The 26,794-nt window shown below is 54.2% G+C and overlaps 13 protein-coding genes across 13 annotated transcripts; 8 read left to right on the top strand and 5 right to left on the bottom strand.

Moving 5' to 3' along the window:
* Positions 1-2,109: 2,109 nt before the first annotated feature.
* CLAFUR5_09251 (SET domain-containing protein 5) lies at positions 2,110-3,069 on the top strand (the record flags this gene model as incomplete). Its single annotated transcript, XM_047908399.1, has 1 exon — positions 2,110-3,069. One exon carries the CDS (start codon positions 2,110-2,112, stop codon positions 3,067-3,069), a length of 960 nt encoding a protein of 319 aa, XP_047766221.1.
* A 732-nt stretch (positions 3,070-3,801) lies between these two features.
* On the bottom strand, positions 3,802-4,361 carry CLAFUR5_09250 (uncharacterized protein; the record flags this gene model as incomplete). The annotated part of the gene is made up of 4 exons (XM_047908398.1): positions 3,802-3,838; positions 3,885-4,025; positions 4,073-4,141; positions 4,189-4,361. The coding sequence occupies 4 exons, from the start codon at positions 4,359-4,361 to the stop codon at positions 3,802-3,804; spliced, it is 420 nt and encodes a 139-aa protein (XP_047766220.1).
* A 10-nt stretch (positions 4,362-4,371) lies between these two features.
* Positions 4,372-6,897, bottom strand: CLAFUR5_09249 (Complex I intermediate-associated protein 84, mitochondrial; the record flags this gene model as incomplete). Its single annotated transcript, XM_047908397.1, has 1 exon — positions 4,372-6,897. The coding sequence occupies one exon, from the start codon at positions 6,895-6,897 to the stop codon at positions 4,372-4,374; it is 2,526 nt and encodes an 841-aa protein (XP_047766110.1).
* Positions 6,898-7,183: 286 nt separating this feature from the next.
* Positions 7,184-7,966, top strand: CLAFUR5_09248 (37S ribosomal protein RSM18, mitochondrial; the record flags this gene model as incomplete). The annotated part of the gene is made up of 2 exons (XM_047908396.1): positions 7,184-7,310; positions 7,359-7,966. 2 exons carry the CDS (start codon positions 7,184-7,186, stop codon positions 7,964-7,966), a joined length of 735 nt encoding a protein of 244 aa, XP_047766111.1.
* A 457-nt stretch (positions 7,967-8,423) lies between these two features.
* Positions 8,424-9,386, top strand: CLAFUR5_09247 (uncharacterized protein; the record flags this gene model as incomplete). The annotated part of the gene is made up of 1 exon (XM_047908395.1): positions 8,424-9,386. One exon carries the CDS (start codon positions 8,424-8,426, stop codon positions 9,384-9,386), a length of 963 nt encoding a protein of 320 aa, XP_047766112.1.
* An 803-nt stretch (positions 9,387-10,189) lies between these two features.
* On the top strand, positions 10,190-11,843 carry CLAFUR5_09246 (uncharacterized protein; the record flags this gene model as incomplete). Its single annotated transcript, XM_047908394.1, has 2 exons — positions 10,190-10,612; positions 10,665-11,843. The coding sequence occupies 2 exons, from the start codon at positions 10,190-10,192 to the stop codon at positions 11,841-11,843; spliced, it is 1,602 nt and encodes a 533-aa protein (XP_047766113.1).
* A 95-nt stretch (positions 11,844-11,938) lies between these two features.
* On the bottom strand, positions 11,939-12,555 carry CLAFUR5_09245 (uncharacterized protein; the record flags this gene model as incomplete). Its single annotated transcript, XM_047908393.1, has 2 exons — positions 11,939-12,246; positions 12,327-12,555. The coding sequence occupies 2 exons, from the start codon at positions 12,553-12,555 to the stop codon at positions 11,939-11,941; spliced, it is 537 nt and encodes a 178-aa protein (XP_047766114.1).
* Positions 12,556-12,993: 438 nt separating this feature from the next.
* On the bottom strand, positions 12,994-14,100 carry CLAFUR5_09244 (Prohibitin-2; the record flags this gene model as incomplete). The annotated part of the gene is made up of 4 exons (XM_047908392.1): positions 12,994-13,323; positions 13,377-13,801; positions 13,854-13,969; positions 14,027-14,100. The coding sequence occupies 4 exons, from the start codon at positions 14,098-14,100 to the stop codon at positions 12,994-12,996; spliced, it is 945 nt and encodes a 314-aa protein (XP_047766115.1).
* Positions 14,101-14,753: 653 nt separating this feature from the next.
* Positions 14,754-16,133, top strand: CLAFUR5_09243 (uncharacterized protein; the record flags this gene model as incomplete). The annotated part of the gene is made up of 2 exons (XM_047908391.1): positions 14,754-15,951; positions 16,006-16,133. 2 exons carry the CDS (start codon positions 14,754-14,756, stop codon positions 16,131-16,133), a joined length of 1,326 nt encoding a protein of 441 aa, XP_047766116.1.
* Positions 16,134-20,151: 4,018 nt separating this feature from the next.
* On the top strand, positions 20,152-22,071 carry CLAFUR5_09242 (uncharacterized protein; the record flags this gene model as incomplete). The annotated part of the gene is made up of 1 exon (XM_047908390.1): positions 20,152-22,071. One exon carries the CDS (start codon positions 20,152-20,154, stop codon positions 22,069-22,071), a length of 1,920 nt encoding a protein of 639 aa, XP_047766117.1.
* Positions 22,072-23,094: 1,023 nt separating this feature from the next.
* On the top strand, positions 23,095-24,564 carry CLAFUR5_09241 (Inositol phosphosphingolipids phospholipase C; the record flags this gene model as incomplete). The annotated part of the gene is made up of 1 exon (XM_047908389.1): positions 23,095-24,564. One exon carries the CDS (start codon positions 23,095-23,097, stop codon positions 24,562-24,564), a length of 1,470 nt encoding a protein of 489 aa, XP_047765853.1.
* A 521-nt stretch (positions 24,565-25,085) lies between these two features.
* On the top strand, positions 25,086-25,591 carry CLAFUR5_09240 (uncharacterized protein; the record flags this gene model as incomplete). Its single annotated transcript, XM_047908388.1, has 2 exons — positions 25,086-25,331; positions 25,364-25,591. The coding sequence occupies 2 exons, from the start codon at positions 25,086-25,088 to the stop codon at positions 25,589-25,591; spliced, it is 474 nt and encodes a 157-aa protein (XP_047766118.1).
* A 165-nt stretch (positions 25,592-25,756) lies between these two features.
* CLAFUR5_09239 (uncharacterized protein) lies at positions 25,757-26,542 on the bottom strand (the record flags this gene model as incomplete). The annotated part of the gene is made up of 2 exons (XM_047908387.1): positions 25,757-26,269; positions 26,324-26,542. 2 exons carry the CDS (start codon positions 26,540-26,542, stop codon positions 25,757-25,759), a joined length of 732 nt encoding a protein of 243 aa, XP_047766551.1.
* Positions 26,543-26,794: the final 252 nt, after the last annotated feature.

Here is a 26,794-nt window from a genome sequence, read left to right as displayed (position 1 = left end):
AGAGCGTCCTGCTTCCTCCTTGATGCTGGAAGGCTCGTGGCCGGATCCAGGTGTACGGTGAAGAAGGCTCGCACGCAACCTCGCATTTGCTGCTATCAGGCCGTTTCGGAGGTGATGGCAGCGTGATGCTATGTAAAAGGGCGCTCACTTTCCTCGTTTCCATCAGATGTGTTATGGCTACTACTCTCACTCTCATCAGTACACCAGCGCTCGGTCGATATGGTTGATCTCTGCAACAACATGCTGTCTCACCGCCGAGCAACCACCGAAGACAATAACTGCCAACTCTGTGGAGCCGCCTTCCTGCTTCCATCACTGCTGATGCTATGTCTAGCAGCCTACGAGAAGAGCTCAAGAGCGCAGGCCCAGGTGCTATTGCTCTCGAGCCTTGGCATTGCCTTGGGCGCCTTGTTGGTCTGGCTTCCATTCTCCAAAGTGTTCCAAGATTGGAGAGAGCGTAGTGAGTCTTGTCTGGTCGTTTACTCTGGTTATGATTACTGACATTTGACCGCAGGCAGGCTAGGCCCAAGGTCGCGCCCAGGGTTTATGCCATCGCAGAGAAAGTTGAACTGGAAAGGAACGAGAGCCGGCGCACGAGCCGGTCATATCAACCGACGATCGATGAAATCAGACACAGGGCGGTCATTATTGCTGTGAGGTGCCTAATTACGTTGACAACCAATCCCGACGGTTCGTCGAACGCATGCTCCAGCGGGTATAACAAATGCTCCAGCGGAGATACTCATCAGCCTCGCATTGGCCCCGAGCTCGAACTGTATCGGGTAAAGCGCCGCAGAGACTGATTAGTAGATGGTTATCTTCTTCCATGCCCTTTGCGTGTCGGATAGTGATCAGAATCTACACATCATGAGGGGCCAAAAGGCTACGAGATGCGTAGTGATGGCGCTCAATGGTGCGCCCAATGAAAATACCTACCTCCCTCGAGACCAAGATCTGTTACCTGTGCGGCTTGGCCATATTCTTGCCCTCCCTCCTGATGATGGCTTTGATAGCGTCTGAGAAGCGAAGATCGTGGTGGGGTCCGGCACTGCTGTTGTCGAGCTTAGGTATCGTGACAGGTGCAGCTCTAGTGTGCCTCCCGTTCTGCCAAAGGTTTCAGATCTGTATGGACCGAGGTACGTCAATTCACTCTGTCCATGACCCGTCTCAACAAGAAGTTCAATGGCTGACGGGGCTATCATAGGCAGGCTTGGTCCGCGAGCTCGGCCTGGGTTCCTGCCTTCCGACAAGAAGCTGAATTGGAGGGGCACTAGAGCGAAGTCCAGAGCTAGCCATGCGCAGAGACGGTCGATTAAGTGACCACATACACCATTCGATGTCGACTACCTTAAGCATGCCAAGCGTTGGGTAATGTCGAGCACGATATGGGGACAGTTGGGTGGTCGGTACACACAGTGACTCTTTCTGTTCAAGGTCCCCTGCTTTGGCGGCGGGAGAGTGGATTGTATCTCTGGTCGGTAGGACGCTGCCATTTGATGCATTAGGCTCTGTATTGACGGAGGTGAAGAATGTTGATGTGATGTGAGTAGAGGATACTGCAGGTAGATCTACATGTAGCTCCTCTGCCAAGCCATGTGGCGAAAGCTCGCTTGCGGCAACCTTGTCCTTCTTGTCTCAACATCACCTCCATCAACAAACACGGCAGGTGCCGCGCACTGTATCAGTATTATCAGACGTCAGGCCAAAGACCGTCATGGAAGGTGTTCCTATCGCTCAACTTGGGATACCATGATGCCAAGAAGACGACCGCGATGATGGCGGCAGAAAGAGCGAACATCTGTGAGAGTGGACATGGCAGCGACGTATTCGCGAGGCGTAGGAGATGAATTGCGGCTCTTCGCTTCTGGTGTACTTCTGATGTACAAGACCGCAAACATGAGCCGTCCAGTCAGCCAGCCCAGTGCTAACTAGCAACCAGCGAATCTGCTTGTCGTGTCAATGGGTTAATCCTCGGGAAACCGCAGGCACAATGGCGGATTCTTGGCTCTCGAGACCTCTGCTGTGCAGCCTGTGCTGCGTGCAGAGCTTGTACGTACTGCCAGTGCTACGATCTCTCTATTGATCTCATGAACTTTTCGTTGGTCAAAAATGTCTTTCAACCTTGATGGCCGGCCATATACTCTCCAAAGCATCCCCGGGAAAGGGAAAGGTCTGCTTGCGAGCCGGAAGATAGTGCCCGGGGAGCTCATCATCAACGAGCCTGCTCTGTTTACCACAGAGAGTCTACAGAACGCCGAGACGATAGAGAAAGATCTAGGAACCATCGTTAAAGCACTACCCAAGGAAGGCCAGCGAGCCTTCTTGTCTCTGCACAACAACTTCCCAGGCTCGAATCCTTTCAGCAACATTATCAGATCGAATGGATATCCTCTCGGCCCAAGCAGTGATATCGGGGGCATATTTCCGGAGACAGCTAGGATCAATCATTCTTGCCGGCCGAATGCACAGCACGCTTGGAATGAGAAGCTGGCCGGGATGATGGTGCATGCTGTTCGAGAGATTAAGGAAGGCGAAGAGCTGACTTTGAGCTATATCGTTGGTGGACCTTCCGAAGAGCGTAAGAGCAATCTCAAGAACTTCTTCAACTTCGATTGCCATTGTGAGCTTTGCGACCTACCGACAGACGAGCGGGCGAAGAGCGATGAGCGACTGGGGAAAGCTCAGCAACTAGACGAAGCCATCGGAGATGCAAAGGTCGTCCGCCAAACCCCAGAACGAGCTCTCGAAGGCTGCCACGCATTGCTGCAGATCTACCAGGAAGAACAGATCCATGATCTTCGCCTACCGCGACTGTACTACGATGCGTTCCAGATCTGCGCAATGCATGGAGATCGGGCTCGGGCTGCGGTCTTCGCACGACGAGCTCGGGAGACGAGAATCATTTGTGAGGGTGTCGAAAGCACGGAAGCTGAGCGGCTGGATGTTCTGGCGCAAGATCCAACGAAATATGAAAATGCTGGTGTGACATCGAAATGGAAGTCGAGGCTTAGCGATGTTCCGGACGGGACTGGTGTTCTTGAGAGCTGGCTCTGGAGACAGAAAGTATGATTGAGACGATGTGCCTCATGCATTCATTCAGTTGATTTCTTCCATTAGCCTTTGCACTTATTACAGCGGTGCAGCGAGATCTCAGATATACTGAACGTTTGCAACGTGGCTGTCTAACCAAGTGACTGTCCCGGTCCGTTGCTGACGTGATCGGAAGGCTCTAGTGGCTAGAGTACGCTGTGTGCCTTTCATTCTCTTCGCCAATCGGCTGTCTTCATATATCCTTATGCCCAGTAGGTAACATCTGACGCTGCCTCGATCCCCATCTTGAAGGCTTTCAACGCAGCCTCAACCTGATCCCACTCCAACCCGTTCATGACAAGCACAAGATCGAACGCTGCCCCGGACTACGCCACAGTTGAAGTTTCCAGCATGCGCCTCAGGGGCTAGAGTCGGCCTGGTACCATGATAGTGATACTTGAGCCACGCTTCCAAGTTCTCCCAAATAGGACGGTCCCAATGGGTGTAGTGAATCCTCAAAACGTGCGTGAACCAATGCTCACTCGCTGCGCTGGGCATGATTGGCCTGCAGCTCCGTACATCGATGACGAACATGTTCTCCTCGAGAAATATCTTGCGCGCTTCGTTGCGGATTTGGGTGCATGTCCGTAGTAGTGCTGGCTCGTGATAGGACATGCGGTCGAGAAAGAAAACGTCAGGATCGGTGAGAGCGAGTCGATAAATGTTATTGCGAAGCTCAGCTGGAATGCCGAGGAGCGTGGGTGACGCCTTCTAGTCGCCTGCGCTGTCAAGGTATGGCTTCATAATGCTGTCTAGGTCAGCAGCGCTCGTGTACCCTGCTTCAAACCACCTACATAAGGGCGCCAGACTCGTGACTGGCAGCGGTAGTGTCGGAATGTCCGGGGCCAATGGACTGAGTGCGTTCAGATGCCACAGCTGATGCGACGTTCACGGTTGTCAGTGTCGGCCCGCCATCGAGGTACGGCTTGACGATGCTGCGCAGTGTTAGCAATGCTCGAGCATTCAGTATGCGAATACCTACACGAGGGCGCCATGTTTCGAGATGCGCTCCTCTTTGACGGGTGGCGGGTCGAGGTACGGACGGATGATGCTAATCAATGTTAACGGTGGCAGATGATGGGTCCGGGGGAAACGTACACGAGAGGGCTGTGCATGTACTGTGGTGGAGGTTCGTCAGTGTCCGCCATCTCGAGCCCCATCACCGAATTGATGCGTGCACTCGATGTTGTGCAGGAAGTCGCTGGCTTAAGTATAGAAATGCTGCGGGCGAGCTTTCTCCAGAACACAGTCCGTGCGCAGCAAACGCACATGCGGGAAATATCAAGGCGTGACACTGCGATCAATCCTAAAGTACCTCATCCCATCTTCCCTAGTATCCATTGGCACCTTCTCAAGCTCAGCCCACACATGAGGATACTTCTCCTTTGCCCACGACTCGATCTCAGCTTGAGGGTCTTGGCCGGAAGATCCACCGAAGAGGCTACCGAGAAGGAAAGCATCGACCTCGACCTCGTTGTTCTGATCTGCCTTCTCGATGGTCGTGATGGCCAGTTCGTTATCGCCGTTTCCAGCTAGCGCTGCAACATAGCTGGCCCACAAGCTTTGGTCAAGCTCCACATTCTGCCTCTTGAGCTTTGCCCACATTTCTTGCGCTTTCAAATCTCCGAATGGAGCCTTCTCACATGCTCGCAGTGCGATATGTATACTGTTGTATGTCGGACCTTCCTTGCTGGCGACGATGTCTTCCCAAAAGTCGAGTGCTCGTCTAGGCTTACCGCAAGCGGTGTAGCCAATGATCAAAGCATTATAGAGGTACGTGGTGGTGTCTATGTTGAAATCAAGCTTGAGCTGGTTGTGAATTATCTCCAAGCTTTCCAGATCTCGAAGTTTGGCCGAACCAAGGAACGCCGCAACATAGGTGTCCACGGTTGGAATAGTGTCGGGGCGAGAATGTGTCCGCATACCCTGGAAGACATTGGCTGCCATGTCCGGTCGTTGACGTTCGAAGAAGGACACCATGAGTTCGGTGCGCTGAGTTCGTGGCATTTCGTCAAAGATGCTGCGAAGGATGGTATATCCGTCCCAGGACCTTGAGACAGGTGTTGCCTTGTCGAGGCAATAGTCGACTATCTTGGTTCGAATAGCTTCTCTTTCAGTCGAAGAGAATCGGTATGAGTGTGTATTGAGCAAGTCGATGACATCGTGCACTTCGTCTCGACTGAGGTGTAACAAGCTCAACGTCGATACCGTCAGGGGTTCGAATCGAGCTCTCCGGTCCGCCAGGTCAGCGACGACGTTCATGATGGTGTCGAAGTCGTGTCGCTTGCTGCTGCAAAGAGCTACCACGAGCTGATTCACGGCCGGAACATCTTCGTTCGTAGACAGATCCATGGATTGCAGATTTTTGTAGGCAATGAGCGCGCCATCAACATCATTAACTTTCAACCTGTACTTCATTTGCAGGACGTAGGTGGTGGCATCTGGCTGAATGCCGCGTTCCTTGCCCAGTGCAATAAAGCGTTCGGCAAGGTATGGGTCATTCCTCGAGGTGGCAAACTCCACCAAGCCGTTGATGGTAGTGATGTCAGGCAGCCTCCATTGATCTTGCTCAACGATACCCTCGTTCGAGGACTCCATCACCGTAAACATGCGCCCAATCTCATCGGCACCCTTCCCTGTGCCAGCTGCCCAGACGAATATGGCATCCCACACTGGCTTTGGAGGATTCTCCGCCATCACCTGCCTGACAATCTGATGGCCATACTCGAGCTTCTGGCGATCCAGGTAATAGCCAAGAGTGCATCGCAGAGTATACGCGAGATACGAAATATCGCCTGCGGTCGTGGGTCTGTTCTTGGCTTGCCAGCATTGCTCGAACCAGTATTTTACAGCCTCCGTGTCATCAGTGCGCACGTAGAATTGGAGCATTGAGAACGGTATCCCGCTGTGTTCAGCATAACCACGAGAGCGTAGCATATCCAATGTTCGAATTAGCTGGTCCTCGTCGCCCACATCAGCAACGCCCCGAAGTAGAGTACGCCATGCTCTAGCTATAGCTAGGTCTGTTGACGTAGTGCTCGTCGGCGTTGCCCCGCGTGTATGAACTGCTTCCTCCTCATCCTCATCATACTCATTCTCTTGGTTGCTAGTATTCCTCGATGCTATGCGGTTTTCATACTGCACAAGTACGTCCAGCGCACTTTGGACATTACCGGCTTGGCTGAGTACGTGAACGTATGCTCCGAGCGTTTTTCGAGCCATGTGATGATTCGAAAGCGGGAGCGCGTGAGCATATGCATGGTAGAGCTCCTTGCCCAGAGCAACATGACTGGGAGTTGCCTTCAGAGTACGCCGCAAGGCCCTCGTAGCATCCTTCATGAGTTTCTGATTCACGAGTCCTCTCCCAGACAGGCTATCCGGGTCATCATCAGTGGACCGACCATTGAGATAGTATCGAAAGCTCTGAACAGCGAGCTGAGCCTGTGTGTCCTCAATGGGTTGGTTCCGATCGGTCTTGGATTTGAAGAAGGCTCTCAATGCCTCCGCTACTTCTTCTACGGGCGGCAGACGCGCCCTCATCCTCTCCATCTTGGTATAATGCATCATGACTTCAATGCCCGGATCCAAATCTGCCTCTTTCACATCCCGCTTCTTCTTCCCAAACATGTTGAAGTTGAGGAACGTTCGTTGCTGTTGCGCGGGTCCATGTGCTGCATTTTGTCTCCTGGACAGACGCAGCGATGGACTCGCAGTGCTGCATGCTCGCTGTCGAATGCATTCTCCATGCAGGATGGGCTCGTTGGCCAGGATTCGGCGAAAAATGTGGCGAGTGAGGTGGGATGGCATGTTCTTGAAGAAGAAGGCCTCCAGTGTGGTGAAGTGTGCTTAGTCCATGTACAATCGTGTCGGCCAATACTTTACAGTTCCAGAGGTTCCAAGTAGTCCAGTGTGTAGTATGTACAGTGAAAGTGTTGCCGAGAGCTGGCAGGGCGTCGTATCGTGGTGATGCTACAGAGGCAGAGGTAGAACTACATGAGCTGCCGGAGGTGGCTGAATTTGGCCGCAGAGACCCCATCGAGGCATGACCATCTCCCTGCAAGTCATCCACTACTGCACCTACATCAACACCACAATGTCGCTGGAACATGCGTTCAGGCGGCTGGCCATACGGCCCTCGTCGGTATGCCGCCAATGCCGACGGACGATAGCGACTTCGACACAGCGACAGCAACAGCAGTCGGCGACGGGATCCTTTGCTGGTAATGCATCTCATCTCACATTCGTCGTGCTGTACTCACAAATGACAGACCTGCTCTCCTCGTCGCGCGATGCAAATAGACCAATGGCACGCCGTACAGCGCCGACACCAACAGCGGATCGAACGGCGACATCGCCTCCTGCTGTCGCATCAGCACCACCCCCTGCAGAACAGCCCGCGGCACGCGACAACTTCGCTTTAGCCCGCCAGGCTGTCCGCGATTCCAACTCCAGCCGCATAGAACAGCAAAATCGCCAGCTCGTGCGAGAGGCCGAACGTGGATGGAGTCGCAAAGACCTCGAACTGCAAGCTGTTCGCAAGTGGACAGCCGGCGACGTCTACTCTCCCCACGATCTGTCTGGCGTGGAAATGTCAAAGTGGAAGAAGATCAGGAGGAAGCCGCGACCGAAGTACGATGTCATTGACCAGCTGGGTCTGGATCCTCTGAAGTTGTACAGGAACTTCAGTATCATGAGCGAGTACGTTACGGAGATGGGGAGGATCAAGCATAGCAATGATACGGGCTTAAGGCCTGTCAATCAGAGGAAGATGGCAAAGGCGATTAGGAGGTCGATGGGCATGGGTTTGATGCCCGGTGTGCATCGACATCCTGAGATTATCAAGAAGGAGCTGGAAAACAGGAGGCCGAGCTATTAGGCTGTACGTTGAGATGTGTTGCCGGGATGACATGTGTAGAATGCTGTACAAAGAGATGTCATGCCTCCGGTCCCTCCGTCACCATGGCCCGAGTTGAGCGAAGGAGAAACACGCGCTCAATCATACACTTCCGATCCTCGCGCCTTCCCCATTCTCTGGCATCGCTGCGTTCGGTGGTCGTACGACACTTGAGTTTGCGGCAACCATGATTCGGTGAGGAGTCGTAGGCTCGATATAGAATATCGCTCATGATCGGTCTCGGTATCGACAAGGCCATATGCAGTCACCAGACCACCCGACCTTGGATGCTACACATCCGCGCTCTTCCACAATGGCGTCGAAGTTCGTCATTTGACCGCTCGCATGGGACCGGTCGACTGCCACATAAACGCGCCGTGCCCGTCGAGCGACGTATGCCTTTGAAGTCTGGACTTGTAGCGGCTACATCACAAACATCATGGACCACGACGCGCACAAATACAACGACAGGCGTAGTAACAACGACCTCTATGCCGCTGCTAACCCGGGTCGTGATATCTTCGAGCGGGCAGTCGAGCCATTGATGATAGCTGAAGGCGTGCCGCTCCGCCCGGCGAACAAAAGATGTTCCTGGTATTTGGGTGTACCCAGTGTCAAGCACGATACGGAATGGCTGAGTTTCCTGCGGACGGCCGGGAACACTGCCCCTGATCCTGAGGTCGAAAATGCTCGACCGCCCGCTGAGGTCGAAGACGCACAGTTGCCCGTGGAGCTCGATGCAGGCGACGATGGTGTCGCAGAGCTCAACGAAGACACATCGTTCACAGCAGAGGAACGCGAATGGGCTCGCGATTGTATGGCCTTTGCCTCCGGCAACAGCGTCTACCGCATCCCACCTAGAGCGTCATCGAGCTCAACACCAACCTTGATGGGCTTGCCACAAGAGTTGCGAAACCAGATCTACCGTCTTGCGCTGGTGGACATCAACAAGATCCCTATCACGCGCGCCTCGCACACCACACCGGGCCTCACCCGTACCAGCCACCAGCTTCGGGAAGAAACATATGCAATCTACCTTGAGGAGAACATCTTCGTCCTCAACATTCACGACTTCGGCCCCGTCGCACCGAAGACCTTCTTCATCGGAAAGAACCACCAGAAGCACTGGTTGTCGCAAGTCGCATGTCTCGACTACACTTGGAGCGGAGAGCACAAGTGGGCCAATCTGAAGTCGTGGTTGCAGGTCTATCATGCGAATGGTGTAAGACCACCCAGGGCTGAAGCTGGTCAGAGCAGTTGGTTGCGACTACCGTGTCAAGCTTTTCTGCTGGTGGAGGCGCTCAAGGATGTGCCGTGGAACAACGTTAGCGAGGTCTTGGAGCATTGGAAGATCCGTACGGAGATTGCGCAGAGTGGAAGTGCTGCGTTTGTCTGGATTTGACGGCTTGATCGATATCACGCACGCAATGCAGACCGTCTCGATCAGACTGGGGGAAATGGGTGACAGCAGCGCCAGCAACGACCCAACGACAACAAGCAAGACCGGGCACTTGCACTTTCATTCACTACCCCCACCACTATAAGCTCCACTTCACCCATCCAATGCGTCCACGTCAGCTGCGGGACTGTACACTGCTTCTTGCCATTCGATGATCGGCATGCCGAGAAAGAGTGACTGCGCTCCCGGCGAAGCCGTGTCCGCGGCTCACCGCCCCGAAACGTTGTGAACGCTGGGACGGTGCGATGCATGCACACGAACGACGCAAGGTACATGTATCACCACGAACATCAGCTCACCTTGAAGAGGATGCTACAGCTGCGACCGTCCCGCTCTCCATTTTCCTTTTTCGGGTTACACAAACGAACGTGGCTGGCTGATAGCTCAACACGTGCAGGCGGGCCGCCGCAGGGCTTCATCGAGCACGTCTGTAGCTGCTGAGACCATACCATTTCAAGCCGATCAGCTACTACCACTCCACCTCAGCTCCCAGCCGTGTTCGACTAACGTATTCGCGGATTGGATGGCAGTGCGACCAAGCTGAGCGGCACTGCAGGCCGCTGTACGTTCGCGAGACTTGTCGCATTTCTACACTGCAGATGCCCTGCAACGCGAGGGGTTTGGCTTGCCTTAGGCCAGCGGAGCAATGTACCTTACACGTTGTATAGAGGAAACATAAGGATGGTGCATCCTGCTGGAGGTTCTTTCCATCCGGTCACTCTCTCTTGCCCTGCGGCCCGTACATCATGGCTCAACCTCAGCAACATGGCGAGCACAAGGCCTGCCAGGTCGATGCCATTGAGACTGAGACTATGCCTAGTTGCTCCCTGTGTAAACGCATTGATGCCTCTGGAACACTTCCGAAGCGCCTAATCGTCTGCTGTGACGGCACAAACAATTCTTCGAACCAAGGTGTCGAGACCAATCCTACCAATGTCGCCCGCCTCAGCAGAGCTATCGCCAACGTGGGTTACGCTAGCGATGGAAGCAAAGTCCCACAGATCACCTACTATCAGGCTGGCATTGGAACAGATCCGACAGTGACCAGCTTCACCAAAGCAAAACAGCAAGGCCTCGGAATAGGATTGAACGAGAAGGTCTGCGAAGCGTACAACTATCTGGCGAACAACTATGGTCCTGGGGATGAGATCTTTATCTTCGGCTTTTCGGTATGAGCAGCTCACGCATTGCTACCACCTTCAGCCTCTGACCACCTCCCAGCGCGGCGCCTACACAGCCAGGGTGCTGGCGAGCTTCCTCTGCCAATTCGGCCTCCTCACGCCCGGCATGATGGACTACTTTGACGAAATCTTCGAAGCCTACAAGCACCGCGCCGACAACGAGTACACTTTCCGCGACATGAAGTGGTCCAAAGGCTTCGCTCGCCCAGGTGAACTCGGCCTCGAACTCAACTCCGAAGAACGCATCACTCGCTACGAGTGCATCAAGAAATGGACACACCTGCACATCACCGTCAAAGCCGTCGGGGTATTCGACACGGTGGGCTCAGTAGGCCTTTCCGGGAAATTGCCTCAACCGGGACAAGACTCAGACTGGCACAGCAGTTCTTTGCATCCCAACATTGAGCATGCATTCCACGCACTTGCAATCGATGAAAGTCGTGGCAACTTCGCGCCCACACTCTATTACCTCTACGACGCCTGCATCAAATCCGGCACAAAATTGAAACAGTGCTGGTTCCCAGGCTACCACGGCGATATTGGCGGCCACGCCTCACCTGATGGCTGCATCAATTCCTACGACTTGCTGACGTTCGCCTGGATGATCGATCAACTCACCCAAGAGAACCTCCTGAACTTCTCGAAGCATCAGCTCTACTACCCCATCCTCAAACGTGTCCACGTCGGTCCGACAAACGATCCACCAAGCGAAGCACCAACCTCTGTAGAAGAAGCCGGCGAGAGACGCATCAAATGGTCCGACGGCTGGCTGCAAGATACCAACGGGATCTGGCCCTACTACGCCACCTCCTTCATCGCCACGCGCCGCTTCTGGCACGTCCGAATACCAGGTCTCTGGCATGATCCGAAGGGCCGCGAGGTCAAGCAGTCTAACCTCTGTGAGACGATCCACCCCAGTGTAGCGCACCGAATGCAGCAGAAGGGGTCGGAGTATCAGCCAAAGGGGTTTGAGAAAGAGTGGAAGTATGATAAGGATCACAAGAGGTGGATCAGGACGGTGGAGGGCAAGGAAGTGTGTGTGATACCGGAGTATGAGTTGCCTGATTTTCCTGTGAAGGATTTTGATGGGAAGGATTTGTGGAGTGGTGGGCTGGAGAGATTGCTGGCGCCGGAGGATGTGATGGGGAAGGAGAAGTTTGCATATTACAAGAAGAGGTTGGAAGAGGAGGTGGCGCATTTGGAGCAACTGTATGGGTAAGCTTGTTGGACGCAAGATAGGTAGCAATGGGTGAACATTCCCTGTTACACTTTCTACCTACAACGCACATTCTATCTACAAAAGTGTGTACCACCTCATTCAGAGTACACCTTAATAGCCTGCTCCGCCTCAGCCTCCATCTCATCCACCTCCTTCCTGACCTTCTCGACAGAATCCTTCGACACTTTCTTCGTCAACGCATCCCCGAAATCCTTGATATCCACCTTCAAATCCTCCAGATAAGGCTTAACCCTCCCCTTCAACCCCTTCAACCCCTTCAGCTTCTCATGTCTCTCGACCCCATGCAGCACGCCCGTGATATCTTTCTCCAGCGTACCATCAAGCATTGTTACGATCTTCTTTGACTCGGAGTCGGAGAAACTTTTGCTGGCGGAGGTGATGTCTAGCGAACGTGGTGAGCGTCCAGGACAGTGGGGAGAACACGGCAGCGTAGGAGGCAGATGTATGGGTAGGTTTATTTACCTTTGGTAGCATCCTCCAACAAATCTTTAATATCATCCGCCTGCCCCTTCAACCGCATAGCACAGAAAACACCATCACACGAGGGCATATCCTTAACAATCTTGCCAGCCTTATCGTGAATTTTGGCCAGATCATCTTGCAAGGAGGAGAAAGCATCACGCTTCTCGATGGCTGCCGGCAAGGCGGTAGCGGCTGCCACGAAGAGGACGAGGTTCTTGATTGCGACCATTCTTGCGGATGTTATGGTTCTGAGGGTGATGTGTTTGTGAAGAAATGGCAGCAGGAAAGAGGAAATTTTATGCTTGAACGCCCTCAAAATCGGTGATGAGTAGGGAATGACGGCCTTGGATGATGCGCATGTTGATATTTGGTGGAAACGGGTTATTATGAACGGATGGTACGGACGTGTTTGACTTCATCGAGTTCAAGAGGAGTTGCTGACCAGACTGAGGTGGCATCCGACACAACGGGTCCTGGGTGCATCATACATTTCATCTACGCCCGTGGAGACCATGCGGCATGTCAGATCGTGATCATGAGAGGTGCTTTTGGTTTGTTAAAAGCTGAGTATTGTAGCTATACATACGAAGCGTGTCGCTCAGTTACGCTTTTCGATCGTGTCTTTTCCACCTTTATACATGCTCGCCATACCATCATGAAGGGCTTCCTACTTCTGATCGCGGTTCTTGCTGTTGCCAATGCCGCTGACGTTGAGACCAAGGCCCTCGGTGTCGAGGTAGACCTTGTTCTGACTCGATTGTAGAAGCTGAGCGATGTTGCGGGCATTCTCGAATTCTCTGAGGTCGACGTATGATCTGCTCTTCTTGATCGCGTCACCGATCAGCTCTGCTGAACGTGCCTCACCCTGTGCGCGGACGATGTTGGCTTGCTTTTCTTGTCTGGCCTTGTCGACGACGAATGCTGCTCGCTGGGCTTCCTGTTGGGCGACCTGCTTGGCTTCGACGGCGGCGGTGAATTCGGGCGAGAATGCAAGGTGCTAGAGTGAGGATGTCAGTGAAGTCAGAACATAGCAAGAGATGCGTGACTTACCGTCAGTGATACATCGTCCAGCAGAATGTTGAAGCGTGCCGCTCTTCGCACGAGGTTATCCCGTACTAATCTCGAAACGTTCTCACGCTGAGTGATGAGCTGTGATGCGTTGAACTGGGCGACGACGCTCTTCAGGACCTCGTTGACGATGCTGGGGAGCACTCTCTCATCGTAGTCGGTTCCGAGTGTTCTGTATATCTGTGGCAGGGCATCTATGCGTGGTCTCGACAGGACACGGCATGTGATGTTCACCATCTGCAAGTCCTTGGTTCCGGTGAGGGAGGCGACATTGCGTGGTTTCGCGCGGACATCGTAGTCGACAGGCGTCTCGAACCAGGGGATGGCCAAATGTGTTCCTTCGTTGTAGATGTCCTTGCCAACACCGCCCACTCGTGAGTACTTGATCGCGCGGTGACCTCCGTCAACTGCATCGCAAGTCAGTCATGCCCTAGGTGATCCAGATGCGTATGACTATACCGTTGAAGAGAGCGTTGTTGAAGAACCACACGCCACCACCCAGCATTAGCAGCCCACCGATACCAGTCAGCGCACCGCGAGGGCCTGGACCACCAGGAGCACCACCGGCACCGAATCTGCCGCCACGCTTCAGTATGCCATCCTCTCGTTGTATGCACGCATGTATTGATTACCTCTTGCCCTGCTGCTGGACCTTGGCCATGTTCTTCTGCAGCTGCTCCCACATCTGTCGCGGATCGGCTCCCATCGCGTCTGTTTGTGCCTGCGCGAGGCTACGCTATCGTTTCGGTGGGTATTGTTCGATGTCGAGGGAGATGTGGTGGATGTGTTGGTCAATATTCGATGGCCTTTGCATCAAGTCAAGTCGTCGATGGCCTCTCTCCAGAGCTCATGCACGCGAAAGACAAGGATCGGCCCGCGAGCTGATCGACATGGAATCGACCAAGTACCCAAGCTTAAGAACAGATATATCGAAACACAACATGGAGAGTTTCGCGCTGGCTGCACAACACGCCGGTAAAATCAAGCATCAACACATCTTCGCCTTCAGCTCTTCCGCTGTAGATGCCCTCAAGGAAGTCCGGCTTGCTGTCACCATCGTTGTCATTGGCTGGGTTGCTGTAACTGCTCTGAGGGGCTATTTCTGGCACAACAGGAGCAACGAACGATAAGAAACACATACACCAGCGTTGTACTATACCAACGTTACAATAAAGAGATCGTGCGTGTCAAGCATACGATCCGAGCATCGTTTTCGAGCACCATCATACGATCAGACCAACCCCATTGTTCGACCACACGTACTTGGCGGAGAAGCCGTCACAAGCAAGCACCAGGACCTACTAAGACGACTTCTCCCTTGATCGAGGAGCCTCTCACAACCATCGCATAGCTATCACAATGGTCGGCAGGATACCGCAGCGGCTGTCATGGCTCCTGGCCGCTGGCTTAGCATCAGCACAATACGACGTGGATAGCTTGACATTTGGCAAATCAGGAGTTATATCACCGAGCGGATCTGGCATACCAGGCTGGCAGGCAAGCAGCGTTAATCACCAGGTGCAGATGCTGAGCGATCGCGTCATTCTCACACCTCCCGTGCCTGGAAACGCCAAAGGTTCGCTGTGGGCGGACAATACTGCAACATCCAGCGATTGGAGCGCAAGTCTCGACTTTCGCGCATCAGGACAAGAGACTGGGAGTGGAAATCTACAGGTGTGGTATGTGAGTTCTAAGGAGGCGATCGGGACCAACAGTCTATACAACGTCGGCAAATTCGATGGTCTGGTGGTTGTGGTGGACCAGTACGGCAACAGTGGAGGTAAAGTTCGAGGTTTCCTCAACGACGGCACCCAAGACTTCAATCGGCACCCGAATGTCGAGTCTTTAGCCTTTGGCCAATGCGATTACCACTACCGCAACCTGGGACGACTCTCTACCCTGACCATACGCAACAACAATGGCTTGACTGTGTTGCTCGACGGCCATGAGTGCTTCAGCAGCTCCAAGATCATTCTTCCTTCGGGCAATTATTTCGGCATCTCAGCTTCGACTGGCGAACAGAATCCTGACTCTTTCGAAATTCACAAGTTCCACGTCCAGGCTGGCCTCGCAGGCGCCTCGACCCAGCAGCAGACACAACCTCAAGGCGGACAACAGGCTCAACAACCCATTTCAAACAAACTCGACTCCTTCCCCGATGCTCCCCACGCCATCCCCGACCGCGACGCCGAAGACTTCAAGACCCAAACCTCCCAATTCGAAGATCTCCACAACCGCGTTCAGGGCCTGCAGCACCAGCTCGCGAACATGTTCATGGAGTTCAAAGCGATCAGTGACAAGCTTGACAAAAAGCACCAGGAAGTCACCCAGCTCGTTCAGAATATGCAGGGCAGCAAGGAGACGGGGATCCCGCCGGAGCTGGTGGGGAAGATACAGAGGATGAGTGAGAAGGTGGATAAGATGGAGGAAACCCTGAACACCGTCAAGAATGATGTGGAAGGGAAAGACTATCGACAACATCTCAATAATCTGAACACTGCGATCAGTCAGTTGCATGGAGGGCTGAGGGAGGATTTGCCGGACAGGATTTTGGATAGTAAGTTGTTGTAATACTGGTGACTTGGAGATTTCAAGCTGACGTGACGAACAGTTGTGCGGAGACACTCGCCACAGTTCGGCTGGTTGATTTTCGCGGTGGTGGGTGTGCAGCTCTCGATCGTGGGAGCTTACTTTGTGTACAAGAAGAGGAGGAATAGCATGCCTAAGAAATTCTTGTGAGAAATGAAAGAGCAGGAGTAGAAGCCGGGATCGAGGAAGATGTACAAGAAGACCGCGACATGAGAGAAGTAGTCCACAATCATAGGGATACATTACGATGTAAGAGTTGGGCGTGGTAGATGTGCATGAGTGATGTGTACTTATGTGTACATGAAGAGCATAGAGGCGGACGTCGGACAGCGAGCTTGCAGGAGCTGTGTACTAAAATGTAAAGGTACAAGAGAAGCCGCCACGGTACATGTATGTAGAAACGGATCTGCGCTAGTTGCGGCAGAAGAGAAGCGTATCGACGAGTTGGAAACAGCAATTCACGGTAGAAGAAACGAAGGCAACGCTTCTCTTCTCCGTTCCAACTGACTGCCATTACGAGGAGAGCGCCGTACTGTGCCTTATATGTCACAGCACACTGACGAGATCCACGGCATCATCCACAGCGATCATCCTAAGCAGCCAGCAGTAAACCTGCACTACACACTCATCCTCTCTTCCCAACCGACCAACATCTCAATGGACATCTCACTGACCCTACACACTCTCGAGGTGACGCGTTCAGCACAAAATGTAAACAAACAGACCCAAACATCCAGCTCTGTCCCCGCTTCCGATCCAAGGCGCAGCCGCGCTGATCAGGTAGATACCATGGGTAGATAGAAGGGTACGAAGGGTATGCATGCGTGGGCATACGACCAAGATATCAGCCAACGGATCGCGCTCTCCGGCTGTTCCGTTAACGTACCGTGGATGAGAGCCGCGACGTGCATGGGCGATGTCGGTGTGGTGGTGCGGGTGAATTGTTTTGATTGTTGTTGATGATTGTTGACAGGACGAGATGGATAGAGGTACTGTGGTGGTAGGTGGTGGGTCGTGGGTGGATTGTGCTTCAGGCGTGGGTGTAGCGAGGCTTGTGGTAGAGTGGACGGCACGGCAGCCGTGAATCTGAACGATGTCCCACTGGCTGAGCTACTCTGTTAACAGTTCTTCGCGAAGTAGACAGAGCGAATAGGAAGGTTGGAGCTCTCTCATTACTTGGGCATGGTGCGCGGAGAATTCGCTCGAGTGGACACATGTTGGTGCTGTGCCTGCCGCTTCTCTGCTCTGTGCAAAGACGGCACGTGGACGGCTTTCGGGGGCCCAGCAAAATTTGCAGTACTTCGTGATATCGATGTTCCATTCGTAGTCGTCCCAAGGTTCAAGAGCCAGGAACCCGCCTCGCGTCACCAAGAACTCCTAGATTGTGGTGGAGCTGCAAATCAGGTGGATCTCGGCGCCCTGCAGCTTCCTTGATGTGTTCATGGGGAAGCGGGTCGCAATCCGTGTATAAGCAAAGTGCACCATCTGCTTTGGTCAGTTCTGATACTCAAGCCTGATGCAGTACCTAGTGGCAAGGTCCTCAATTTCGGTCTTAGATGGTCCTGTGATTCGACTGTTGCCTAAGACGACGCTGCAGGCTCTGCATGTGGCTACTCAGTAGGTACCCAGTAGGGTGAGGCCTTCGTCGCGAGCCGTGCTATGCGACCTTCAGCCTACCGCGCAATCAGTAACGGCCAAGTTCTCAGAGCATTGCGATGAGGTGGATGGGTGCATATCACTCGACATCCTGCACTTTTCGCCACAACCTCGATATGCTCGTGCTCAGCTGGAGTCTGATGGGTCAGCGAGTACCTAGGTAGCCTCTCGCCAGATTGTCCGGGAACTGTGGTAAGTAAACTGGGCAGATCCACTTGAGCCTCATCAATGCCATGCGTAATCAGGGCATTGGAGCAGACATCTGCTGTTCTTGATGCAGTGAAACATGTCAAATGTCGGCCTCGTGTTGTCTCCAGGTAGATCCTGTGGCCATAGCTTCAGATCGTTCTGTAGGAAGGCATGTATTCGAGCAATTGATTGTAGTGGTCGCTTTCATTGCCCGTCGTAGCGACTGTTCTTCAGACATCGGGTGTTGCATCGATTGTTCATCTTTTCACGGGCCCCGATGTCGAACTCGTCTGTGCTGATACTTCTGAAGTCGTCCAATGGGGAGTATTCCTTTGCGATTTGACAAACTGGCAGTAATTAACGAAGTCAGAATCCTGCAAGACACTTTTCCGGCTTTGGAGGCTCGCGGTTGGCTACATCCGTGTTCCTGGAGTGCATACCGAAACTTCAATGCGGGCAACTTCACACTTATGCTGGTGAGGGACTTTGCGCATGCCAGCTAAAGTGTTGCGCGAAGTTGCGTGCGTGCGTGCGCATGAAATCACTGCAGTCAGTATTGGATTACGTACGTGGAGTCGCGATCCAATGCCACCGTTCCTCGTCCTGACGCAAGAATTACCTGCTTGTATCGTTTCACGGCAGTATCGTCGATGCCGGTCTCATCGGTGCTCGTGCCTGGCCAGGGTGCCAGGCTGACGCTGTGGCGGAGCTGTCACAACGGCACGCCGTGGAAGGTTCAGACCTTGAACCACGAAGACGTTGTGTACAGTATCTGTCTCGGCAGGTCACGAAGATCGATAGCGCGTAGACAACAGCAGCTTCGTCGGCGGCGTCGTACTGTACGGCACCAACCGCAGGCGCGGGCTCGTTACATGTGTTGCACAACGTCGATGAGGTTGGCCGACAATGTGCCAGAACGTGCTTTCGGGTAGTTCTAGCGATGATTTATCGATCGGCCATGCCGGTTGCAGAACAGACCGGACTGGCCGGCCACGGGTGATCAATGGGCATGTTAGGATGTTGACGCCAGACCTGGTTCTCCCAGCCACCGGCTTTGGGCTGCGCAGACGTCGCCGCTGCGATCGCATGTGTGCGCAATGGAGCGCCGCCGCCGCATACAACTGCACCACGAACTACGATGCCATGCGCCCGGCATGGTTAGATTACCAAGACAGATGAGGTTTGAACGAGTGTGGAGGATGCATGCATGATGATGCTGGCCCCTCGGCCCCAAGATCGACGAGACGGCGACCCTGGCCTAACGTTTTGAGGCCCTAGCCTGCATCGTCAAACGCGACGCGCGGGTGTTTCGCGTCTTTCTCGACGCGTCTTCATAGTTCGATCGGGCGGTCTCCAATAGCGCAGCTGTGACTGCAGGCTGCAGCGCCCTCAAGGCGACCACATGACACTCTGCTCACCCGCACACTATTCCGCATCGTCCAGCAGCTTACACGGACAGGTGTGGAGCGCTAGACAATGGCCAGCAAAGTGTGGGTGGGTGCTAATGCAGCAATGAGCTCCACCGGCAAGGTCCTTGTGGTTCACGGTTCACCCCGTTGAGCCAGTGGCTCAGACCGAGCAGGCGTTTGTCTGCCACAGACGGCCAACCGCTGCTGTGAAAGCCGCGCCCAGGTCTCACAGCAGCAGAACACGAGCGCGACTTCTTGCAGCCGACCCAGCTCGCCCAGCGTGGCCGCGTGAACGGCCACTTCGCTGCTACCGTACAGACCATTACAATAGTGCTTCCATAGACGATAGATAGCAGCAACCCAAAGTGGGCACATCTACGATACTGCAAGACACATGCAGTCCGAGGCCAGGTGACGCGGGAGGAGCGTCTGCTCTCGATCCGCGCAGACACGGCGATGCTGAGAGAAGTCCCTGCAAAAGCCCGCACGGTGCAGCGATAGCCAAGTTTGGCACTAGTGGGAAGTTAGACTGGGACAGGCAGTGCAGGCACAAAGTGCGGGTCGCGCCTTCCGCAGACTCTCGTCTCGCACCTTCCGCTCTCGCTGTCGCTGTTTCCCACCACCACCGATCGACGACCTCACCGCCGCATACTCGCATCCTCGACTGCGCATTGCCTGCGGGCACCAGCGACACTCCTGCGAACCGACGCCGTCTCCGCTGCGACATGCCATCACCCTCATAGCCTGCCGGAGTTGACTCAGCGCCTACTGCGACCGCCAGCGCAATCGTCGCGTCGGCTTGCAGCGCTGCGTTTGCGCATCCGCCCATCCGCCCATCCGCCATCGGACACAAACACCATACCGTGCACAGCACTCCACAATCGCTATCGACAACAACCCTATCTGCATTCGCTATGGCGCCCTCCCGCCCCTCGCTTTCCATCACCCTGCCCTCCAACTTCGAATTTCACTACAGCGACGGCCAGATGCCCAAGACGCCAGAGGCACAGCAACAGGCAGAGCAGTCGGCAGCAGAACCGCCTTCACCACCGCGACCACAGCCGTTCAAGGTCAAGAGAAAGCGCGTCTCCAGCGTACCATTCCAGGAGCCGAACATCATGCTCGACAACACCGTGATACCGACCATTGAGATGTCCGAGGTTCCCTCAGACATGTCTAGTCCCACATTACAACCTACCTCAGCACACCTTCTGTCGCCCATGCCCATATCAGCTGGTCTCCCTCGCGCATTGACGCCACCAAAGACACCCGCGCCAAGGACTTACTCGTCGTGGCAGCTCGAAAGTCCCGCTGAGGAGTGGGACCTCATCAACAACACCAAACCTGCCTTCGAGCGCGCTGGATCCGTCTGCTCGTCCTTCTCCGACTCCTCCATTTCTTCGTGTGGAAGCTCCGCATTCTCGGCACCTACCGGTTGTTATGACAGCCCAGACTCTGAAACGGCAGACCCATTCGTGGACGACGGCCTCCCCAAGCAGAACGCCAACCTGCAAACGCCTGTGCGTAGCTCACCTAAGTCTAAGCGGGTCAAGACCCGACGTGACATCAAGTGGACGCCGCAAATGGACGACCACCTGTGGATGACCTTCATGTCTTACCTTTCCGATCCACGCTTGACACCTTTCAAGATGCTTCCAGGCAGTACGCCCCCAATGGGAGTATGCGAGAAAGTGGCCACTGAGGCAAGACGTACATGGCGTTCTCGCAAGATCGCGCCCTCTGAGCCTGGTTTTGCAGATGGCTTTGTTGAACTTGACACTCCCCAGCGTGAGGGCTCACCTGACACCATCCGGCCAAGCATGTTCCAGAACATGCAGCAAAAGTGGCCGAGATCGACAGCAGCAACTCGAAAGAGGCTGCGCACACTTTGTGCAGGCAGGCCATCCATATCTGCTCACTATCAGCGCATGCTTCGTACCCGTAGTCCATCTCCGTTCGAGACATCGGATCCTGCCAGCCAAGCAGCTGAGCCAGAGTCCTCGTTCTCCGGCATCGACATGGTTATGTCTCTCGTGACATCCACTGCGCCGTCAATGCAACCAAATGGCATGCTTGCACAGCTGGCCCGCGACGAGCCTTCTGAACCAAGACAGTACCGTGCTGCACGGCCCGACGGCTGGTTCGACCGCATGCCCCGATCCAAGGCACATCAAAAGAGTGCTTCGCTGCAATCTGAGCTCAAGCTTAGCCTAGAGGACTTGTCCCATCCGGGCGCAGACACGTTGGCGTCGCCTTTCGATGCCGATTCCAGATCTCATCGTTCACATCTGCTTCAGAGCATGTCGAACACCAAGTCGCTTGGCCGAGCAGAGTTCAACGGGAGGTCGTTGGAAGCTCCTGTTGAGTTCAAGATGGGCGCGCCAACCGATCGTCGCTCGCGCAAGCGGCGATTCCGATCAGATGAGGAGAAGCCACGACGTCTTCCGCTGGAGGATGTCTTTGGTCCTCCTGTCCAAGAACGCGTCGCTCGTAACCGTGGCTTCAGTGTCGGTGCTGTCCGTGCTTCGGACAACCTCGCCAGACTTTTCACGCCGGCCACGCCTCATGTGACTGATTTCGATCAAGTGATGGGCGAGGCCTCGACAGGTGCTCAGGAAGACGTACCAATGGGTTGCCGTTCCGCGCCTCGTCGTCTTGCAGAGCCAGTGCCACGTCTTGGCTCTCCGTTTGTTGAGGGACCGCCACTCAGCCGCCAGCACAACACCTTCCCACGCAGCACTCTGCTGCCCACGGGTGATAACCAGGATCCATTTCACCAGCGCCTGATCGAACTCGCCGCTGCACACGCCAACAATGCTACCAACCACTCTTGAACATGGCCAGGGACACATCTCACCACGGCCTGGTCACTGCTCTTTGCTTCTCCCGACCGCACTCTCGGCTCGACCCTATACAGCATCAATTAGCATTGCATGAAGACCTGGCGTACTTGGGGACATGATTGCATCTCCCGGCGTTTCTTATACCCTGGCAAACACTTGCATCTGGCAAGCCGACCATGACCGGCCACGACAATAACGATTATGACGACCACTTGCTGGCACCTCCCATTTCGACAGGAGCGAAGCCACTTTTGAATATGCATATTCTCTTCTTGCACGGCGGTAGCATCTCGATGTTCGGCCAATGGCAGATCCCATGGATCTTGCCGACGTGTTCCAATCTCTTTCTTTTGTGTTTCTTTTCAGAGGACGTTTGCAGCTTCAAAGCTTTTCGATGATTTAATGGCGGTGGGATAGGAGGAAGACGGTGGTGATGGTGTTGATCTTTCGGACTTTTCTTGAAGATGAGATGAGATGGATGGATTGACGGAACCAAAATTCTGGCATCTGCGGCAGTATACATACTATTTCTTTGCGGGGTGTACTTACCGCTGGGGAGTTTCTTCTTTTTGTTCTGTGGATGCAGTCACGAGCGGATGATGAGGATGATTTGACTCCTGGGACTTCTTTGTGGTGTTTCGGAGTTTGGTCTGATCATTTTCTGGAAGGGACGACTTTGCATGCATGGACGACTAACATGAGAAAGATGTCCTTTCGTCCAATGAACAATACCTTTCATCAACTGATGACAAGTCTCGAAATCTCTTCAGTGTGTGGCTCATGTGAGAGTACGTACCTTGTCATCGTGCTCACTTCGTATCTGTCACGGAAAGTCTGTGTGTTCGTTGTGATACTTTCTCTGCCAAAATCCGCGTCGGCGGCTGTCGCCGGGGCATGACCATGACCTCACCCGCAGATCTTCCACTCTGCTTCAACATCGGCATCAACAACCATCCTTGATCAACCTTGACACAACCCTTCTCCATCACATCCCATTGATCCACTGCGAACGCAATGGGAAGCTCCAGCAACGCCATCCTCAAGCTCCCCAGCAGTCTCCGCGTCGTCTCCCTGAACTGCTGGGGCCTCAAGTTCATCTCTAAATTCAGGCACGAACGGCTTACGGAAATAGGCCGTCAGCTTGCCGCTGCTCAGCCCACACCTGAGATTGTCGGCTTGCAAGAGTGTTGGACGCAGCAAGACTACTTGATCATTCGCGAGCTCACAAAAGACATCCTGCCATATGGAAAGTTCTACTGGAGTGGCGTCTTCGGCGGCGGCCTCGCGGTCCTCTCAAAATGGCCCATCGAGGAGAGCTCCATGTATCGATACCCGTTGAATGGACGACCTGCGGCATTCTGGAGAGGGGATTGGTATGTTGGAAAGGGAGTCGCGTGTGCGAGGATTCGACTTGGACCTCGCGTGAAAGATGTCGTGGAGGTCTTTTGCACGCATTTGCATGCACCATACGAGAGGGAGCCGAACGACAGCTATATCTGCCATCGAACAGCGCAGGCGTGGGAAATTGCGAAGCTAATGCGACATGCGAGTGAGCGCGGGCACATGGTGCTTGGACTGGGAGACTTCAACATGGTGCCGATGAGTCTTGCACATCAATTGATCGAGGCACACGCGCCAGTGAGGGATGTGTGGAGGATTCTGTACCCGGAGTCCGCCTTGGGAAGTGCGGAGAATGAGGCTGAGAAGGAGAGAGGGAGGCCGGTGCCGAGCGCGAGGGAGTGTTTGGAGGAGCATGGTGCGACTTGCGATTCGACGTTCAATACGTGGAGGTGGAGTAAGCAGATGCAGAAGGACCTGTTCAAGGGGATTGATTCGAAGGTTGAGGAGGAGGCTCCGGACCAGAAGGCGAAGAGGCTGGATTATGTCTTCTTTGCTGACAACGCTGGATCGACGGGTCAGCAATGGGAAGTTGAGAGCGTCGAGGTTGGCATGACTATGCGGCACCCGGAGCTCAAGGTCTCACTGAGCGACCACTTCTCGATCGAGACCACGCTGGTGCGATCAACAGCTTCGCAAAGCAGGAACACTCCAAGCCGACCACCTGTCCGCCACCTGGATCCTGCGACATATCAACTTATCCAAACCATGATCGCCAAATACGACAAACGCGAGCGCGCCCAACGCCGTCTACAGCTCATACACTTCTGGGCCTCTCTGGTCGTTTCGATAGGCTGCCTGACTGCTGTCTGGTGGTCACCTCGCAACTACGTGTCCTTCATCCTGATGTTCATCAGCACTCTGGGTCTGAGCTCTGGTGTGCTGGATGGTCTGATGGGCTTCCTGTTCGTCAAGACGGAGCTACGAGCGCTGAAGGAGTTCAAATTTGACATTGATCATGCTGCAAGTCAAGCTGAAGCACTTCAAGGGTCACGAACTCCTACAGAGCGTCAGGTGGCGGGCAAGCTTAGAGAAGTTGTGCGAAGTCGGGAGGATGAGCCTGATCATGAGGTGTTGAGGCCTTGAGGTGGACGTGCGCTCGTGTTCGCTGGCACTATTGCCGGCGAGGATACTCATCATCAGATGACAGAGCTCACCAATCATGCAGACCGACATTGCTGCGTGCCTCCTCTCACAAGACTGACTCATGACCATGAGATTGTCGTTCCGCACTCTCTTGGTTCAGATCTTTGCAACCTAACGATAGTCTGCGGCAGTATTACCATCATCGAAGATACCGATCGAAGCTGCAGTACCCGTTGCCCTCAAATCTCTGACAGAACACAAGAACTATCTGTTAGATTGACACTCGTGAGCCATGCTGCTCATCATCATGGCATTTCTGGCCACCAGCGCGGTCGCACCGCACATCGAGGAGCCGCCCTCTCCATCCACACCTCCAAGTTCTTTGCAACCTGCACCTCAGCCAGCACCTCAGCCAGCGCGTCCACCTATCTGCAGGCCAATGCGCTTCTGCTTCTGGGAGTCGCACAACAGCAATTGCGCCTTGGAGAAAAGTGCGGCGCTCTGCTGTACGAAGCTAGAACATGGCCAATGCTGTGGCCACGACGAAGACCACTGGTGCGGCTCCATGTCTGGTCAAGGAGTTCTTCGAGACTACATCTTCCAGTTCTATAAAACCAACACAGGCGTTGGCTTGTGGGACCGCTGCCAACCCGAAGAAGATTTTTGACCTCTGTGTTCTATGGCGGGCACCTGCGCCACGGATGGTGGGCAGGAACTTGCGAGGTGTAGCATGCGCTTTGAACGTAGGCATGCTGGAGGGAGCGAGGGTGGGCATAGTAGGAGGGATGTCTGTGCACAGCCCGACCATGCTATATACTTTGATCCCAAGAGCAAGAAGCACAGGCAGATTGCCATCCCGGAAGGGAGAGTGCATTCTGTGGCGAGCTTGATCCAGAACCAAGAATGGGAAATACTGGAGCATGAACAGGGGTTCCATTGGGAGACTCCGCCACGAACAGGGCCTGCTGCACTGCGAGAGCCGGGAGAGACCCAATATGAGTATGTTCCACTGCCAGAGCTAGATTAGCGGGTGGTGACTATGGTTCGAGGACACCTTTGCAAGTTACTGCAGGGTCTTCACACACAAATTGTCATTACTGGAGTATGACCAGGGGACCACTAGTACAAGACCATCTCTCACAAGCACTTTGACCTGATCTGCCCAAGACCTCCCGCCCGCCCTCGCGTGATCTCAGTCGATCTCCTGCAATGCCGTCCCCTCGCTCTCAAACTCCTCCTGATGCACCGGCTGATCCATAACATCCCCATACCGACACGCGCTATCCAGCAAATCCGCTTTCGGATCCTTCTCGCCTCCGTCATACATCCTCCGAGCCTCATCCGTCAGCTGCTGGCCGCCTTCGCTGTTCAGAACCATCATGACTTTCTGCAAACCGCTTTTGCCGTGCTTCTCGTTGATGTGGCCTAGCATCGTGACACCCTCCGATGTCGTCCAGCGGACGTGGTTTGGGGGCCAGCACCGTTTCTCCTTGCTTGACTCGCCGTCCACTCGCCTGCCAAGGAAGCCTGGCTGTCCAAGAGCATTCGTGCCGTCACTACGATCGACTTCGCCGTATTGAATGCTACACTGTGCAGGTGGCTCTATGCTCGCAGGTCGCCCAGTGGACAGGCAGCGGCTTCCATCAGGTCTTGGAGTGCTGGTGCGGATGATGTTCACGGCTTTGTCGGTGCTGTAGAAGTTCACCTAAGACATGTAAGTTAAAGTCGAAGTGCGTCGTCGCTGTACGACATGACTCACGAGAGTCGTTAAGGGAAGATCTTCGCCAGACATATCCTTGCACCAATTTGAATTATCAATGCCACAACAGTCGCCTGGCTTCATCTCGCCATTGCAGCAGAGAGCGTAGCCGCAAGGGTTGCAGCCTCTCTCGTTGTAGAAGCAGAGGAGTTTGCCATGGACTGAGTGAGTACTAGCGAGGACTAGGCCCAAGGCCAGCAGCTTGGTTATGACAAACATGCTGGGGATGGTGAGTGAAGAAGTCTCAAATAATGTGATCACAGACACTCTTGAAGCATGTTCTTGACGTCGGAGTCCAGGATTTACCAGTGAGTTGGAGGTTGCAGAGCTATGAAGAACAGTGTAGTGTGGGTGACCAAGCAGATGACCACAGCTTCCCTTTCAGATCGGATGACTTCAAGCATGTACTGAGGTCATCTTTTACTAGTCGGGCGATGACATCCGTGCCTCGCTGCTGTCTTGCCAGCGCAG

The sequence above is a fragment of the Fulvia fulva genome, chromosome 9, assembly GCF_020509005.1.
Source record: "Fulvia fulva chromosome 9, complete sequence".
In the NCBI taxonomy this organism is placed as follows: Eukaryota; Fungi; Ascomycota; class Dothideomycetes; order Mycosphaerellales; family Mycosphaerellaceae; genus Fulvia; species Fulvia fulva.
The sequence above is the reverse complement of the archived record's forward strand: the minus strand, read 5'-3'. Positions and strand labels throughout refer to the sequence as shown.